Raw genomic sequence first — 17,684 nt, 5'->3', positions numbered from 1 at the left:
CTAATATTCATAGTTTGTCTTTAGTCTAGGCCATAAGTTGAAAAGAACTGAAAAATCTCTGTTACTTTGTTGGTCAAATTTTCATGATCTCAGAAAACACCATTAAAGTAACAAAATAACTTGCCCTTTACATCCCCTGCCACACAAGCCTCGCCCTATTAAGTATTCTCTTCTTAAGTCAGGGGTCACACTGGCATATGGCATCAGATGCGATATGTTAATGACACTGCTCAAACTCTGCTGCAAGCATTAGCTGAGTGTCATTGTACCAATTCTCTCATATGCAAGAATCTGATTACAGGTGTGGAGAAAAGATTAATTTCTTCATCTTCTCCATTGCCTGGCTCTGCATATAATCGGACTGCACTCTGATGCGTGCTGTCCGAAATATGCTGCAATCACCGCATGCTGCGATTTTATCTCATGAGAAAAAATACTGATCGCCATTGATCCATTGTATAACGTTGGGTCGAGTGCTATCCGATAAGGCTATGTTCACACGCGGCATCTTTTTTTTAAAACAAAGATGCAACGTTTTTGTCCCAAAAAAGCACCAAAAAGTACCGGGACAAACGTGTTGACGCGTTTTTACCGCATTTTGCCCAGTGCGTTTTTTTAAGTCAAATCTATTGACTGGAAAGGCTCAAAAATGCCTGAAAAAAACAGAAAAGGAATTGACATGCTGCATCTTGGCTGCATCTTCAAAAATGCAGCCAACAAAAGATGCCCAATGTGGACAGCAAAATCTCATAGATTTTGCTGGGAGAAGGAAATGATGCATTTTGGGGCATCTTTATGACCTCAAAAACGCACCAAAAGATGCTCTGTGTGAATTTAGCCTAAAACATAGCACTCGTCCGCAACATACACATATGTGAGTGTATCCTTAAGCTAAATATTTATTCGGATGTGGGGAATGGGGAGGTAGGAGAGAAGGGGTATGTAATCCTTCGGTTATTATGGAAAAAATGTAATACATTTTTTACTAATTTACTTAATGATTAGATTTTTCCCTCCTTTCAAACACATGCTTCTGTATGAATATTCACTTGAAGGGTTGGAATTTCTTCGTCAGAAGTCAGCAGGTAGTCCATTGATCACTTTAATACAATTCGCAGGCGTCTTAAATATGTTCAGAGGGGGAAACCGCATTGTGAGTGTATAAAGATTAATTACATGGTGTAATGTTTTGTTAATTGAGTTTTAAAATAGTTTTTGATTAACAAGGATATTATCTCCACAATCGGAATGACATTTTCAGCGCCAGCAGGAAATTAAAATGATTCTTTTTAAATGTACCATGTGATTACATCTGTGCCAACTCTCTAAATGGGACGTGTTCAGCCAAGTGGGCCAGGAGACAAATGGATGGAAGATGGAAATGATCTAACATGTAGAATAAAAGCTATTGTGTATTCAGTAATCTTGGTCAACCTGAATATGTCCCACACTGCCGCTGAATACAAGGGTAAAACATGCATGTCTAGTGTTCGGCCGCATCATGGTGAATAGCAATTCCTACAATGTCTACATATTCCTACATTCCTACATATATATATATATATATGAGATATATATATATACATACTTACTAAGTTTTCTTACTTTCAATTACAGGCAATCTGTCACCAAGTTTTTGCCACCTAATCTGAGAGCAGCATAACGTAGGGGTAGAGATACTTATTCCAGTGGTGTTTCACGTACTGAGCTTTTTAGTGTAGTTTTGATTAAAATGACTGGTTAATCAGCAGTAGATTATCATTACAGGACTACTTTACGTGGTGCCAGATAGTCCAGCATATTCATGAGCTCTGTATAACTTCTAGATATGCAGAAGAGAAAACATTGATTTTATCAAAATGAAAGCAAGCAGCTCAGTAAGTGACACATCGCTGGAAGCAGGGTCTCTGTCTCTACATTATGCTGCTCTCAGATGAGGGAGCAAAAACTTGGTGACAGATTCCCTTTTAAAGAGGTTGTGTTGGATCAAAATGACTAGACAGCTGAAGGTGCCCCCATCCCCACTTACACATAAGATAATGGGTAATAAACTCTTCTGTGTTTTTCACATTTTTTTTTTTTTTTTAGAATACTACTGCCACTTGTTTGTCTTTATAGTCTATTGTGAACTATTGAAGTGAAATAGTGAAAAGTCCAAGTAAATAAAGGCTGATTTGCTAAAAGTTAACATTTTGATTACATTTATCACAGTGGTTCTATTCTGTTTAATAAATTTGGGGCATCAGTAGCCCTTTTTTGTCTAATTTTACACAACCTAATATTTGACTTGCAAGAAATGTATGTATGCCAAAATGTTGGCATGGGGTTTAGCATTTTAAGGCGCAACCCTCTCCCATGGCAGCTCTTCCAGTTTCTCCTTCAAACCAGATATGAATAGGGTCTTAAACCCATAATACCGTATTTTTCGGACTATATCACGCTTTGGACCATAAGTTGCACTCTGGTTTTAGAGGAGGAAAATAAAATTTGAAGCAAAAAGTGTGGTCATGACACACTATTATGGGGCGAGGATCTGCTCCTGACACTGTTATGGGGGTAATGTCCCCAAATTCTTAACTAAGGTACCCATTTTGGTAATGATCCTCTTGTCTTGTATATTATCCCCATCCTTGTATATATGTCCCCCATCCTGGTAAATACCACCATCCTAATAAACACCCCCATCCTGGTATGTGCTCCCATCCTGGTATGTGCTCCCATCCTGGTATGTGCTCCCATCCTGGTATGTGCTCCCATCCTGGTATATGCACCCATCCTGGTATATGCACTCATCCTGGTATATGGCCCGCATCCTGTGGCACACATAAAAACATAAACGTTTATACTCCCCTTTCCTCACTTCATGCAGCATCACTAGTCTTCCTGTCTGTGCCAACAGCAGCGCCGCTGATCTGTGTGAAGCCGTGCGCACAGCGATGACTTAATCGCTGTGCGCATCGCTCTCCACACACATCAGCGAGCAGGCAAACAGGAGGTCGTCGCGATGCTGCCGGGAACGATGACCAGTGAGTATACTTATTCACTGCCCCCCACGCTGATAATGATACGCGGGGGGCAGTGAATATAATCACACATGCTCAATTAAGGCTATAGGAGCCAGGGATGATCACATGGGCCGGCTGTTTAGTATGGTCGCACCCCCCGCCCATTATCCCGTCCACCTCTCAGCACCGGCTTCAGCGCTGAGAGATTATGTGCGTCGGGATGCAGTATTTATGAAATGTGGCTAATTAGCAGGCCCACGTGGTCACTGTAGGCGCTGCTACAGCCTGCTCATGCCACTGATGACCCGCTCCACCACCACTGCACCCCCGTTCCCCGCAGCCATCAGACTATAAGACACACCCACCACCTTCCCTCAAAATTTTTTGGGAAAAAAGTGCTTCTTATAGTCCTAAAAATATGGTAAATATGTTGCAAGGCATGTAAAACATAACTCTCACAAAATGAAGAATATGGATGCATATCCAAATGAAATAATAAATGGGGACGTACTACTGTTTAAAAAAAAAAAAAAAAAAGTTACAATAGCAAGGGAAAGAAAAATCAATACAGAAAACGGATGTACACCTATAGGTACAAAAATAATCCAAAGTTTTATTTGACACCGTATTACTTCAAATTTAAAAACAATTAAAGCCATAATCTCCCCAGCAACATAAAATATTGTAAACAAAGATACATAAATAGGCACTAAAATTGTAAATCTCTCAGATTAGAAAAAAAATGAATACGATCTGGTATGAATCCATATAGTAATTTTACATTATAATGTCATATACCAAGGTGTCACGGGTGTGTCACGCTTGACAGCCAGTCCTGTAGTTTCTAGCTGCGGACGGTCCCCGCTTTTGGCTACATAAGCTGCTTTCCGACTTTCCCTTATTCCCTGCTTGGGGTTTATGCCTTTCTCTTTAGGACCCTGCGGATTTCGTCATCTTTTCAACTGTTGATCTACAGCACTTCCCTTTTGTGTCTTTAAATACTTTCATTCCCCCTGTGCTGGTGGTAGGTCTAAGGGGTGCTTCACACACAGCGAGCTCACTGCCGAGATCGCTGCTGAGTCACGCTTTTTGTGACGCAGCAGTGACCTCATTAGCGATCTCGCTGTGTGTGACAATGAGCAGCGATCTGGCCCCTGCTGCGAGATCGCTGCTCGTTACACACAGCCCTGGTTCGTTTTCTTCAAAGGCGCTCTCCCACTGTGACACACAGATTGCTGTGTGTGACAGCGAGAGAGCGACAAATGAAGCGAGCAGGGAGCAGGAGCCGGCGTCTGACAGCTGAGGTAAGCTTGTAACCAAGATAAACATCGAGTAACCAAGGTGGTTTCCCGATATTTACCTTAGTTACCAGCCTCTGCAGCTCTCACGCTGCCTGTGCTGCCGTCTCCGGCTCTCTGCACATGTAGCTGCTGTACACATCGGGTTAATTAACCCGATGTGTACAGCAGCTAGGAGAGCAAGGAGCCAGCGCTAAGCAGTGTGCGCGGCTCCCTGCTCTCTGCACATGTAGCTGCATTACACATCGGGTTAATTAACCCGATGTGTACTGTAGCTAGGAGAGCAAGGAGCCAGCGCTCAGTGTGCGCGGCTCCCTGCTCCCTGCACACACAGCTAAGCGGTGTGCGCTGGTAACTAATGTAAACATCGGGTAACCATACCCGATGTTTACCTTAGTTACCAGTCTCCGCAGCTTCCAGACGGCGGCTCCGTGCAAGCGCAGCGTCGCTTGCACATCGCTGGGGGCTGTTCACTGGTCGCTGGTGAGATCTGCCTGTTTGACAGCTCACCAGCGACCATGTAGCGATGCAGCAGCAATCCTGACCAGGTCAGATCGCTGGTCGGATCGCTGCTGCATCGCTAAGTGTGAAGGTACCCTAATACCCTTAACAAGTCTTCAGTGCAATCAGTCGGCTTCTTTTCATCTCGAGAAACTTTGTTGTAGCAGTTTCTCTCCCGGAGTCATCTGGAGATAGTTTTAGTTTACTATCCCCTGTGCATAGTCACTGTTTGTTCTTTGGAGCTTAGTGGGGTTGACTAAGCGCCCATTCCATCCATTCCCTACATATGCTCTATTTCAGGCTTGGGTATCTGGCTCGGCGTATAGGTGCGGATCCTATCTAGGTTGGTGAGGGAAGCCAGGGGCCAGCGGTAGGTTTGGTTAGGGGTCACCATCTCCCCCTTCCCTAGATACAGGGTTTTCCTTCCTTTTTGTCGTTTGCTTGGTATGTCCCCATACATAGTGGTGACACAAGGCAGAGTAGTTGTTCTGAATACAGGCTAAATAACCAGACAAGACCACAAATGCAAATCCAACAGACCTCACCAAAGATGGGTCACATAAGCAAAAAAGAATGTATGTAAGGTGTAAAAAGCAATAACAGGTATCACAATTAAGTATAGATAAAGATAAATATAGGCATAAATAGAGAGTACTATGATATCTATCATAAAGCCCAAACATAACACGTTAAGGGACTGTTAACGCATTGAAAAAAAGTGGTGGGGGATAGTGACTGATATATTAAATAAGGTCAAGATAGCTGCATCTAAACTGCAAATAGGGAAATCTAATGTGTAGTGATTCCCAAAACGGGATAATGTTAGAGCGTCTAAAACAGAGTGCCAACTGAATGAGCTGACGGGGAGAGACCCCACATGTATCACCGCAAAAAATAGCGGCTTCCTCAGGCTTCTGCCCCTATTTTGCAAACAGACTGAATCCCACCCCTGACTGTAATACAAGCCTTCCATTGTAACTAGCCTTCGGTATTTTTTTTTCTACTATTACATGGCCAGACAGCGCAATCATGTTGAGCTTCAAATACTCTTATATTTTTGCTAGATTACAGAATACTAGAATACAGAATACTGAACATGATGTCAAAGACGACACTGGCCGGTGGCAGGCTACTGATTGGTGTATTATATCCCCACATGAAAATGCCCGTTGTCTGCTTTAGTGTCCATTAATCATAAAATGCTAGGAGCATTTCCCAACAGACTAACATTTGTGTTTTCAAGGAGGTTCAGCAGGACCGGGGGAAGTGCTGTCATACATAGAAATTTAATTTATAGCGTATGGTCCTATGTTTTGAACGGTAGATTAATTTATGCCCTCTGTGAAAACTTTTCGACCATGACCACCATAGTAGGGTTTATCGTGGTGAAACAGCCTCTCACTGGGAGATCTCATCAAAATGTTTCCCTTTTCCACGTTCCCATACAGGTTCCCCATCCTAAAGAGGCAACTGCTTAATTTGTTTATGTTGTTTCTTATATGCAGACAAAACCGTAAAGTTATGGAAAGTCAGTGAACGAGACAAGAGACCGGAGGGTTATAACCTGAAGGATGAAGAAGGAAGGCTACGTGACCCATGCACAATAACCTCATTACGAGTAAGCATGTTACTATTAATTTAACCCTTCAGGTTACAAAATGTATTTTTTAATGATGATTTTCTCTGGTACAAATTGGACGCGAACAGCTGCAGGCTTTTATGCAGAAATCAAAAGGATTTCTTTCATACGAGCAAATTGATATCTCAGATCTGTTCAATTACTCTGGTTTTAATGTGTTCTATAGCTCTGTATACATTATAAGACCATCCAGCTTACATCTTTGTGTGCATTTATTATGTTCTAGCCTGTATAACAGACCCCCCACTTGTCAATTACTTTATTTTTGTTGATAGGATATATTATATTAGTCCACTATAAAGTTGTGATGTTCATGACTAGATTATTCTCGGAGCCTCTTTTCCTGGTAAAACTGTCCTGCTCCTCTACTGTGTGTCCCAAGCATTATAAATAATATTCTAGTCCACTGTCCTCATACAGACTTCTGTATTGTAAGGCTGCATGATTGAAATGTCTGTTCCCAGATATGCAGATCCTGTATCCTGCTACACTCAGCAGTTACAAATTTAATAAAACCTTGTCAGCCAAAATTTATAAGTAAATCCATGTAGGGAAAGTTCCAGCATTCACAAAAAAAATAGAACCATAAAATATAACCTATAGTATATAATGCCTAAACAAATGGGGAATTATGCCTGTGGTTGTGCAATACATCAGTCCCGGGTCTGTGTTCTGCTTCTTTAATCCAGGTCAGCTTAACTTTCTTGTCATCCACTTTGGGCTTTGCAAGAAGCTCAGCGTGCTCCCATGTGATTTTCTATTTATGCCTATATTAAGCCCCCAAGGCACACACCTGTGTCTTGGTACTAAGACATCAGTGTTCTTAGGACTTTTTTTTAGTTTTTGTCCATAGCAACCAGTCTTCGGTCTTTAAGACGTCTCCTGTCCGCCTGTGACTTCCATGGTATTCAGACTTTCTAGTTACTCCAGAGTTCTGTCTGCTACCTGTTCCTGGTCTTCTAGGACCTCTTCTACGTGTCCGCTTGTGGTTTTCAGAACTAGAGATGAGTTTCAAACCAAACAGTAAATAAAAAAAAAAAACTGTTTTGGATTTTGAATGCTTTACGTGCGAACCTAACTCGCACGAGCAACGCTGTGCTCAGGTACGCTTGGTGTTGAGCCCTGTGTAAGCCACTTGCAGTGTTTGAACGACACACACTGGGGATAACAAAAGCGTGCTCGGATGTAGTGTGCAACCCCCAAACAATAATTTGAAAATGTCCGTCCACCCTTCCCTGTAGGTGATATGCTTATGGCTGGCTGCATGTGGGAAGAGACTCCAACTGCCAATTAGTGTTTCCGAACCTCCTTGGTCAAGGTTTGGACACGCGAAGGTTCGATTCGTTTGTTGCCAGCGAACCTACAATGGTTACCTTTATTCAGGAAATCACCTGTCCACATGTGGCTTCCATGGTATTAAGACTTTCTATTCACTATGGAGTTGTGTACTACCTGTCTGCGGTCTCCAGGATATTTCCTGTTTGCCTGCAGCTTCCAGATCTTCAGCTACCTACCTGTGGTTTCCAGTATCTCGGGTACCTGTCCTTTTTCCAGAACATCTCTTGCCTGGAATTTCCAGTATTTTAGCTGCTTGTCTCCTGTGTGCTTCAATTGCCTGCAGCACTGATGCCAGTGGCACATGTGCCCACCTCGGCCTTGGAGGATCCACCTCACCTAGTGACAACCTGACAGATTAAAAACTCCTGTGATCTTACACATTTTAAATCAGATCCTTACTGATCTGGAACATGTGAGTTTTTACCATACGCATATTCTGCATTTTTAAACCATGATTTAGTAAAGGTTATATTTTATATTTCCATTTGTTTTTGTGGATGCTGGAACCCCTTTTATGACTTTCTGTTTTTATATAATTGAGATCAGCCAAGTACCTTTTTTTTTTTTTTTTTTTTTTTTTTTTTCCCCGTGCGCCACAGCTGACATTGTTCTACAAATTTGCGTAAGTTTACTATTGAACCAACCCTTGGGAACGTGAGCTGACTCCATATTTTTTTTTCTATCCAAGAATGTAGCACTGTGACAATCTGTGAAATATATAATTAATACTATAGCTTGCACAGTATTCTTTATAGAAAACCCCAGGGTTAGAAACAGGCTTACAAGTAATCCGACCTTCCATTTAAATAAGAAAACTGGCAAATGTATTAACACTTACTGTCAATTTATAGATGATTAGCAATGACTAGTGTTAAGTGGGACAAGGTATTACATCAGTTCTCTGAAATCCATAATCATTAATTATTTTTTACAAGTTATACGATGACATATATGTTCTAATGCATCAGTTAGAGGATTTCTGTAAATTATATAAAAGGGTTAACTTGTTTGTAGCCATCAAAGAGCAATAGAAACCTGGAGAAAAGGAACTCATGATAGTTGTCTATTTAGTCTGTTGATGAAGTTGGGGCCTAGTAACATTGAGTTTTAGCATGTACGCTAGGGAAACCCCTGATGTACACTCTCTGCTCCATAGACTTTCACTGCTATTCATAGACGCAGTGTCCTTTTGGCCTCCATGTTGCGACTATATATCTGTATACTACATAAAAGAAGGATGTAATCGTGAACTATTAGTGATGAGTGGGGACATCACTCCTGTTATTTGCGGTTTACAGCTGGAGGTTAAATGTATATGTCTCCCTCGGAAGCTAAATATCCCTAACTTTGTGTGTGTATTTCTATATATAGTAAAGCCTTGAAAAAATTATTTGTACCCTGTTAGCTTTCCCATTTTTTTGTTACACTGACCATTTTAAATGTATTTTTAGTGTGATTTTATGTGATTACATGATATAACAATACAATAGCAAGTACTTGTGAAATGTAAAGGAAATCATACATGGATTTCTAAATAATTTATAATTCTAAATCTGAAAATTGTGATGTGGACTTGTAGCAAGTCCCCTGTAGTCTGATACCTCTAAAAAAAAATCCTGAGTAACCAATTACCCCCCAGAAGCTGTGAAGGACTCTTTTTGTGAGAATATTATCAGAATCATAAAAAAAGCAACAAACCGGACAGGTTAAGGTTAAAGTTTTGCAGAAGAGTAAAAAAGGGTTGGGTTATAAAAGATAAAAAAAAAAAAAAAAAAAAATAGCCCATGGTCTGAACTTCTCTCGGAGCACTAATTCAATTAATTATCCTAAAGTGGAAGAAGTATGGCACAACTGCAAACCTATCAAGACATGGCCGTCTACCTAAACTGACATCCCAAGCATGGAGAGCACTAAATAGAGAAGCAGTCAACAGGCCCATGGTCACTCTTGAGGAGCTGTAGAGATTTACAGCTCAGTTAGGAGAATCTGTCCACAGATCTGGCCTTTATGTAAAAGTGGCAAGAAGAAAGCCATTTTTTAAATGAGCCATAAGTCCTGTTTGCAGTTTGCAAAATGACATGTAGGATACACAATTGGCATTCGGAAGAAGGTGCTCTGGGGAGATGAGAGCAAAGTAGAAATTTTTGGACAAAATGCTATGTGTGCAGAAATCTAACACTATGCATCCAATTTATCACAGGCATTCATTTAACAAATACTATACAAGTGATTCCAGCTTATATGGTAAAGGGAGGTAAACCATATGATGGGAGCAGGGTCTAGTCTGTTGATGCCTCTCCCATGGCAAGCAGTAAAGAACAATTACTGCACTATACATAGATCAGGGGAAGAAGAAATACACAAAGGAGGGTACATAAGAATAAATACACAGAGGGTACATAATATAGAAAGTGACACTTGGTAATATTTAGGGATGAATCTACGGCTCCAATAAATTTTAAATGATAAAGATTCCTGAATACTAAGAGGAATGAATATTTAGTACCTGATTACAGTAAAATCGTGTTACTTTTATACTGCCTTGATCTTTCATTGTAATGTTGCTAAGAAATGTACAAAATAACAATTGTATCCTTGTTCGAGTAGTCTATATATAGCTTAGCCAAAAGCAAACACTGTAGTTCTGAAGTAATAGTAACCTCTTGACAACTCTGTGGCCACAGTGCCATTCCCTGTCACATCTCTACTAGTCAAAGTGTAGACAACCGGCCTTGTTCTCTAATACTATGTATACCTCCAGAAAGAAAAAGCATGAAAGGCCAGGAGGAGGTCATAGAGGAAAAAGCAGTGAGCTGTTTTGCTTGCATTCAAATTCACCAAAGGGATGGATATCATCTTGGATGTGTTCCACATAACAGATGTGACTACTGAGCCTGAGCTGCTGGAATGAGCCAAGTGTGATGAAGCTCATCTTGCCTGTCCTGCCTGTATTCCCCAGGGTGACAGCTTGCTGAGATCCCGCTAAGTCACACACATACACACACTGCTCCGCTTAGACATGCACATCAAACTGTATGTTCCTAACGGCTACCAAAGTCTTTTTATGTAATTGTATAATAAATTTCAATTCAGATCAACGAATGTTAATGAGGAATACTGGTAAATTTCTGGTCGAAAAATGAAAGAAAACCCCTATATTTGTGTAAAGAAACTTGTACAAATGGATTACTAAAGATAGATAACATTTGTGATAAGGTGGTTGGCCTGGGAGCCTAGATACCAATGGAGCGAAAAGTGACCACTGTGCCTTTACTAGAATATAATGTCAAGGCTAAGGCAACTAAATCTCTGCCTCAGGTGAAGTAAAGCAGGTCTACATCGAGTCATGCCATCCATATGGCATTACGTGAAAGGCACATGTGCGCACTAAGGATCCAATTCATCAAAGCGTAGAAATATTTGAAAAGTCTCAATCTTGTCATAACAGGTTGTACAAAAATTTTGTGACTTTGAGGGCTGGTGCCATTTTTGCCCACTTCTGACAGTGGGCAGAACAGGGGCATGGCAACCTTTGCTCGTCCTATTCATGATAATCATCATCGTTCTTTACTCCACAAATTTCCTTTATCGGAGCACGATTTGTGACTTGGCGCATGCACCTTTTAATGGATCGGGAGCCTCTGACTCAAGCATGCCCTCTCATCAAGACTAGCAAGAAAAACTCATTCACCACTACAGCCAATCACTGAGCTCAGCAGCTCATGCTATCTACATAACCAGAGCTGCTGAGTTCAGTGATTGACTGCAGCGTGATGCCAGACTCACAAACTAGAGCTATAGTGGGAAGCAGGTGCTTAATCAGGGGAGGATGTACCCATTTTTAATTGATAGGGATAAAGTAATGAACATGCTGCTAACACATTCCAAACAAAAGCCACAAGCTGTTAGTATGTGGAAACCTTATAGTAACATTACAGATGGCACATATAGGGCTTCAATTTTTCCTTGCACAATTTCTTTAGTATACATTTGGAGATAGTGGCATTAATAGTGTTGAATGGGCTGGCTGTAAAATTGGACCTGGGCCCCCACTTTCAAGTTTTTCAGATGGATGGGCTCTTGTAGTACTCTAGATCCTAAATGCGTCCACCCACTATGTATTAATATCCCTATCCTGGCCCATTTATCCTTTTAATAATGGGTTCTTTCCTGGTATAATGTGCCCCATCCTAGGCCCCTTTATTTATTACTGCCCCCCATTTAAAAAAGAAATAAATAGTTCTTCTTACCTTCCCCTTCTTTCACAATGTATGGTATCCTCTTATGTAGCCAGTGCAGAAATCAGCAGTTGACTTTTGCATGCCTGCCCCACCCTTGACTGACTTTGCTGATTGACGTCAGATGCCAGCCTCTGATTGGCCTCCGTCATGTATTGCGGTGTAGGGAGCCTGAGGGTGCATATCCAGGTAAAATAGGTGTCTGATTGCACCCCGATTGGTGAACATATAGAAACTTTTGACATTTCCTTTAATGTAAATTGAAATTACCCAGTAAGCAAGCTAACAATGTGTACATTTCAAAGATAACCATATAATAGAAAGTCCAGCTCACTGCAAGATTCTGATGCTGGAGTCACAAAGTCATGATTATTGTGCTTTGACAGGTGAAACGCAGTGAGGGATGCCTCCACCACTTTAGCAATGGTTTTAATGTGAGTTGAATCTTCTACCGAATAAAGACTGTGCCCCAGAAGCTGGTCTCTCTTGTCATTCTGGCATTGCAAAGATGTCACTAGCATATTGTTCTTAACAGCGAACAAAGTTTAATAAATAGGGAACGAAAACTGGAAATGCATGTGCTCTGCAGCAGATCTGCCATGATTGAGTATACCCATACAATGCCCTTGTGGAAAATATAGAATTGCAGAGGAGATATTCCTAGAAGACAGCTGACACCTGGCCTTGTGAGACTGAGGACGGTCTCAGAAATGCCTGCTGTTCCTTGTGACCTCAGGAGTGCTGTATGTCCTCGCAGAACAGCCTGGCAGGTGGTTCCTGTCTTTTGTATGGGAAAGACATGATGCTATCTCATGACGGGGATTATTATTGGAGGCCTGACCTTATAATGTCTTTTGTGTAATACAGTTCAACACCACATGAGATGGTGACAGTCACAAACATTACATTATTACGTGTTCAGCATAGTGCCTTCAACGCAGTCATTGAAAATCATTTTCTCCTGAGATCAGTGGGAATCATTGGCATCATAGTAATATTTTCCATTTTAAGATGTATAATTTCTGAGAACAAAGGGGTGTATAAAATAAAAAGAATTCACTATATTTTTCCAATTACAGTAATTGACATTATTGTGAATGTGTGTGTGTAACTGTGTATTATATAGAATTTTTTTTTATTTTTTTAACTAGTATTTAAATACATACTGGAAATTGGGTTTCAAAACTAGATACTGTTAAAGAGCTTTTAATTTTTTTTTTTTTTTTGCAGTCACACTTGCATTGACTGTGATTTTGTGCTCGGCGTAGACATTGGCACATGTTCCTGGCGCTTGCTCTAAACATAGTGTGAAAACCTGCATTCTGTATCTTCACAGCATATTCTGCATTTATCATTTAATGCTCTGTTTCTCTCCTGCCATGTAGAGTACTGCCATGTGTCCCATCCATTAATATGATAAAGCTTCATACATTTTAGCAGTGTGCCAAACAAATTGCTTGTAGCATTTACTTCTGGCGGCAAAGTAATAAACTCCACTGCACTCCACTGGCTTGTGCTTTCTCCTCAGCACTATATACCTAAAGTTAATTGTATCACTACAGGTTAGCTTTATTTTATTTTTAATCATAGGAAAGGATCAAAATCCCATTCAACAATTTAATATTTTACAAAAGGTCATATTGAGAGGTTTTACTAGATCATGTCACTGTGATGCTCTAAATCTATTCCAGTAGAAGTGCTGTCATAAAGGGGCCTAAAAAAACTTAAATTAAGGCACCAATACATATTAGACAGCTGTCAGCCAAACGATCATTTGATCAACACATGTCTCTTTTGTCCATTTCAGACTGATATGCTATGGCGAGCTCTCCTGTGTCCTCTATCAGTGAGGTCTATCTCTTGGAATTCCAAAATCCCAACCTTTCTCTCCCCAAGGGGGTTGTCTGGCCTTGTGGAACAAGTATGTAGTCACTCTGTCACTGCAGACTTGTGAATCCTCACATAGTGTGTACAGTTCACACTGTCAAGACTCTGGTGTTGGAAGCGGGCGGGCATGTGACTGCAAGTAATGCGATTTGCATACACGCAGTTAAGTGCCACCTACATGTGCTTAGTCTCAATCAAGTCAATTAAACAAGGCTAGATACGTCTAATCGGGATGTGTCCAGAAGTATCTAAATGGCATACTTGCGTATATATGACTGCCCGGAGCTGGCATTCTCTAATCCTCACATTACTCTGTGCATGTGATGTGAAGGTTGTCAAGTCTGCACTCACATAGATCTCATCTCTTGAGGAAGAGTGAAGACCGATATTGGTGCGTTCGGCCAAGTTCACTATGTGTATCGGGGCTTTTAGAGTTTGATTTAGCTCCAATTCTTCTTATCTAAGGCTATATTCACTCAACATTTTGCAGCAGAATATACTCCAGAAAAACGTCTTGTGTTTATTTGAGTGAAGCTTTCCCTCTGACACCATGCTTCCGCAGCTCTCCTGACAGCATTTTTTTCACGTGTGTATAATATAGTATGTATGTCATAATTAGGGGTATTTTCCTTGTATTCAGTAGGATTAAAATTTTCTCAAAGGGGGTGTACTCATTTATGCAGAGCAATGTTTATGCATATTTTAATTTGTATAAAATAGTGAGTCGCTTCCAAGTAAAAGCTGTCTGAAGACTAGTCAAGTCAACTCTTAACCACTTTTTGGCCTTGACAACCTGAAGCCGTGAAAAGCTCAAGAAAACTTGTACAGCAAGTTATGTTTCCGTTGCAGTGCATATGTCTTTTTAGCCTTTCTTTAAGGCTTTTTCAGGTGACTTGCAGAGCGAAAATACGTGTTGTGCACATAGTCTAGTAGTTTCAACAAACCCCTACTGATTTATCTTATTGTTTGATACAATGTTCTCCCTTCATTGACTCCGGAGCCACGTGTGGTGGCTTTTTATCCCGAATTCATGTGGCTCCAGCTCTAAATATTTTCTCCTGGTGACACAAAGGTGGTCTTACTGATATTTGGATCTAGTGTAGATCACATACTGTGGCACCCCTGAGGCTTCCGTCGCCACAGAGATATTGCACCTCAGCCAGAGGTGTGGTATCCCATCCCGGGTAAAAATGGGGTCATCTACCGATTCACAGACAAAACTTGCACATACCACTTGGTAGGCATACACCGGGTCAGGGATTGTGGCAGTAACCCCCATAGATGATTAGCTCATGGGGCCGTAAGTACCATCCACTGGTTCCAATGGTGTGGGTGGGGCCTAGTCAAGAGGAGTGTGGGAGGAGTCAGAGTGAGTAAAGGAATCAGGAAGTTCAAGTTCAGAGAGTCAGGAGTCAGTGAGAAGGAGTAGAGAAGTGAGGAGGTGGGCTGTCAGGAAAGGACAGCAGACAGAGATTCCTGGTAGAGATCCTAGGGTCTTGCTAGGCCCAGGTGACACCGAAAGAAGGGATTCCAGGGCCACGGAAGGGCAATTGTCCCGTGACCTGTTCCACTGAGATCGGGTGGAGGGATCTGGCTGCAAAATCAGGGACGGTCCCTAGACTGAGGGGAGAAAGACATTTCCTTAAAGTAAAACCGAAGGCCTGGGAGATCGTTGCAGGCGCCCAGGGCCACAACCCGCCACAGATCCCTGGTGAAGGGGGCAAGATACGACTGAGGTCAGCCACCTTTGTACAGGCCCTGTGGTGGAGGCGCAAAACAATCCAAAAACAGTTGAGCGCTGGGAGACAGCCAGAGAGAGTACACACAGAGGGGTGCACCCGGTACTGACCCTTGACCTATCCGGGATCGGCGTAAGCCCACAACAGCGGATCCTGGCGGTAATCGGTCAGCTGCTGCATTGAAAACGGAACAGTGAGTAAAACATCTTAACTGCAAGCCCTGTGTCGTCTGCTCTATCCTGCACCACATCAATAGACACCATAGACTTTACCAAGCACCAAAGGTTGCCCCAGGGTATCCACTATACCTGTGGAGAGTAAGAAACACCTCAGCTGCTATAACATCAGCCCCGGAGGTCCCTTCCAGCAGCTGCGGCTCCATAGCTGCAAATTACCACAGGTGGCATCACGAATCTTATATAAACTTTATCACCATCTTCCCCATATCGCCACAATTTTGTATTGACTCCGCCAGGGCCCCGCCACCGCTGACTACCCCGGACTAGTCCGGCCCGACACCGAGTCACCTAAGGCCCTGGGGTGGGCGAGTCAATACCACGGTCAGTAAAGGCTAGGTAAGGCCAGATGTTGTAGGTCTTCTCCTGATCTTCAGTGTGGATTCCACATCAATAGCTCTTAGTAAACTCCCTGATAATCATCTAAATGTCGCTTTCCGGATCTGTTATACAAATAGTAGACCAAACCTGCATGGGATCTAGGTCTACCAGCATATGGTGTTGTGCAATTACCATTTACAATGAAATATTTGTTACACACATTTTGCTGTGGAAATCTCCCATCAGTTGAGATTGTTGGATATTTGTGTTTCAGCTTTAAGTATGTAGCTGAATTTAGCTGTAATTGTGTACTTGTGTAGCTTTCTTGGACTTCTTTTTAACACCGCATCACAGGCTCAGAGACCTCAGGCTTTATGGCTTTCCCATCTTGTGTGTGTCTAGGACGGAGGTCTATTAAGCGCGATCTGAACTATATCCATCTATCTAGATATAGATTGGACTGGACTAGATGGATCTACAGCTATAGACATAATCTATTTTTCATGCTCTGTAGATTAATGGAATGTAGCCAGGTCACTGCACAGCCCAATATTTTACATGTTCATGTCTACAAAACGTACCTGGCTGCCTCTCTCTCAATGGGTTGGTTTCCCCTTGTCACAGCTGTCAAATGACATGGACCAAAGTGCAGTGAGATAAGACCATCTACACTCATCAGAGTTAGTGACATTCCCTAGCGTCACAATGAGAGGAGAATTTATAGATTAGATCTGAAGATGAAATCCCTCTGCTAGGATCATTTTCGGATTGTGATAGAGAGCTCAACCCAAAGGTTCTTGTGTTTCAAAAAGTAATTTTTCCACTGCTCTGGGTATTTTCTATTTATTTTTTTACATTTGTCATGTTCCATTGCATTGTATAATAATATAAGGTATTGTACAATGCTGAAGTAAAGGGCTCGATCTGGTCATATAACAATGGTAATATAACAACCTATTTAATGCACACAACAGGCAACAATTATGTGACAGCAACTTTCCAAAATAGATTCATGATCGCACCAAATTACCTTGCTGAGAGTTGGTTTATCTGGATTTCGGTAATGTAGAATTCCTGGTTCTTGACACTGATTAAAAATAGTTCATGCCGAATTTACATAGAATCAGAAGAATGTAATATAAAATTAATTTAAAACTATAAAATATAAAAAAAGCCTCAAGACTAGAAAATAACAGAAAAAAATTGTATGAAAAATACCCTGACATTGCAAGTTTATATAACTGTAATCTGTTGGGCCATGGTAGACCACAACCCTCTAAGCTTGCATTAAAAAAAAAAATAAAAAAAAAAAGAGGAGGAGGAGAGCGACATGAGCTAAAATTTGACAATTTTGTCAGGTGACTGGCACAAATGGTTAAGAGGTTGTCAACTACCTGGACCATCCTAGTGACGTCCGTTTTTTTGGATACAATCCTATCGTAGCAGAGAACACTGTAAATGGTCCTGTAAATGACTAATGGC

The 17,684-nt window shown here is 41.4% G+C and overlaps 1 protein-coding gene across 3 annotated transcripts in view; it reads left to right on the top strand.

Moving 5' to 3' along the window:
• PPP2R2B (protein phosphatase 2 regulatory subunit Bbeta) overlaps positions 1-17,684 on the top strand; it is a 485,791-nt gene that overhangs the window by 425,639 nt on the left and 42,468 nt on the right. For all 3 annotated transcript variants that reach the window (XM_075344606.1, XM_075344607.1, XM_075344608.1), the window contains one exon: positions 6,310-6,422. In XM_075344606.1, coding sequence (XP_075200721.1) covers positions 6,310-6,422 — 113 coding nt within the window. The remainder of the gene's footprint in view (positions 1-6,309; positions 6,423-17,684) is intronic.

Source organism: Anomaloglossus baeobatrachus, chromosome 4 (assembly GCF_048569485.1).
Source record: "Anomaloglossus baeobatrachus isolate aAnoBae1 chromosome 4, aAnoBae1.hap1, whole genome shotgun sequence".
Taxonomy (NCBI): domain Eukaryota; kingdom Metazoa; phylum Chordata; class Amphibia; order Anura; family Aromobatidae; genus Anomaloglossus; species Anomaloglossus baeobatrachus.
This window is presented reverse-complemented; position numbering and strand designations above follow the sequence as displayed.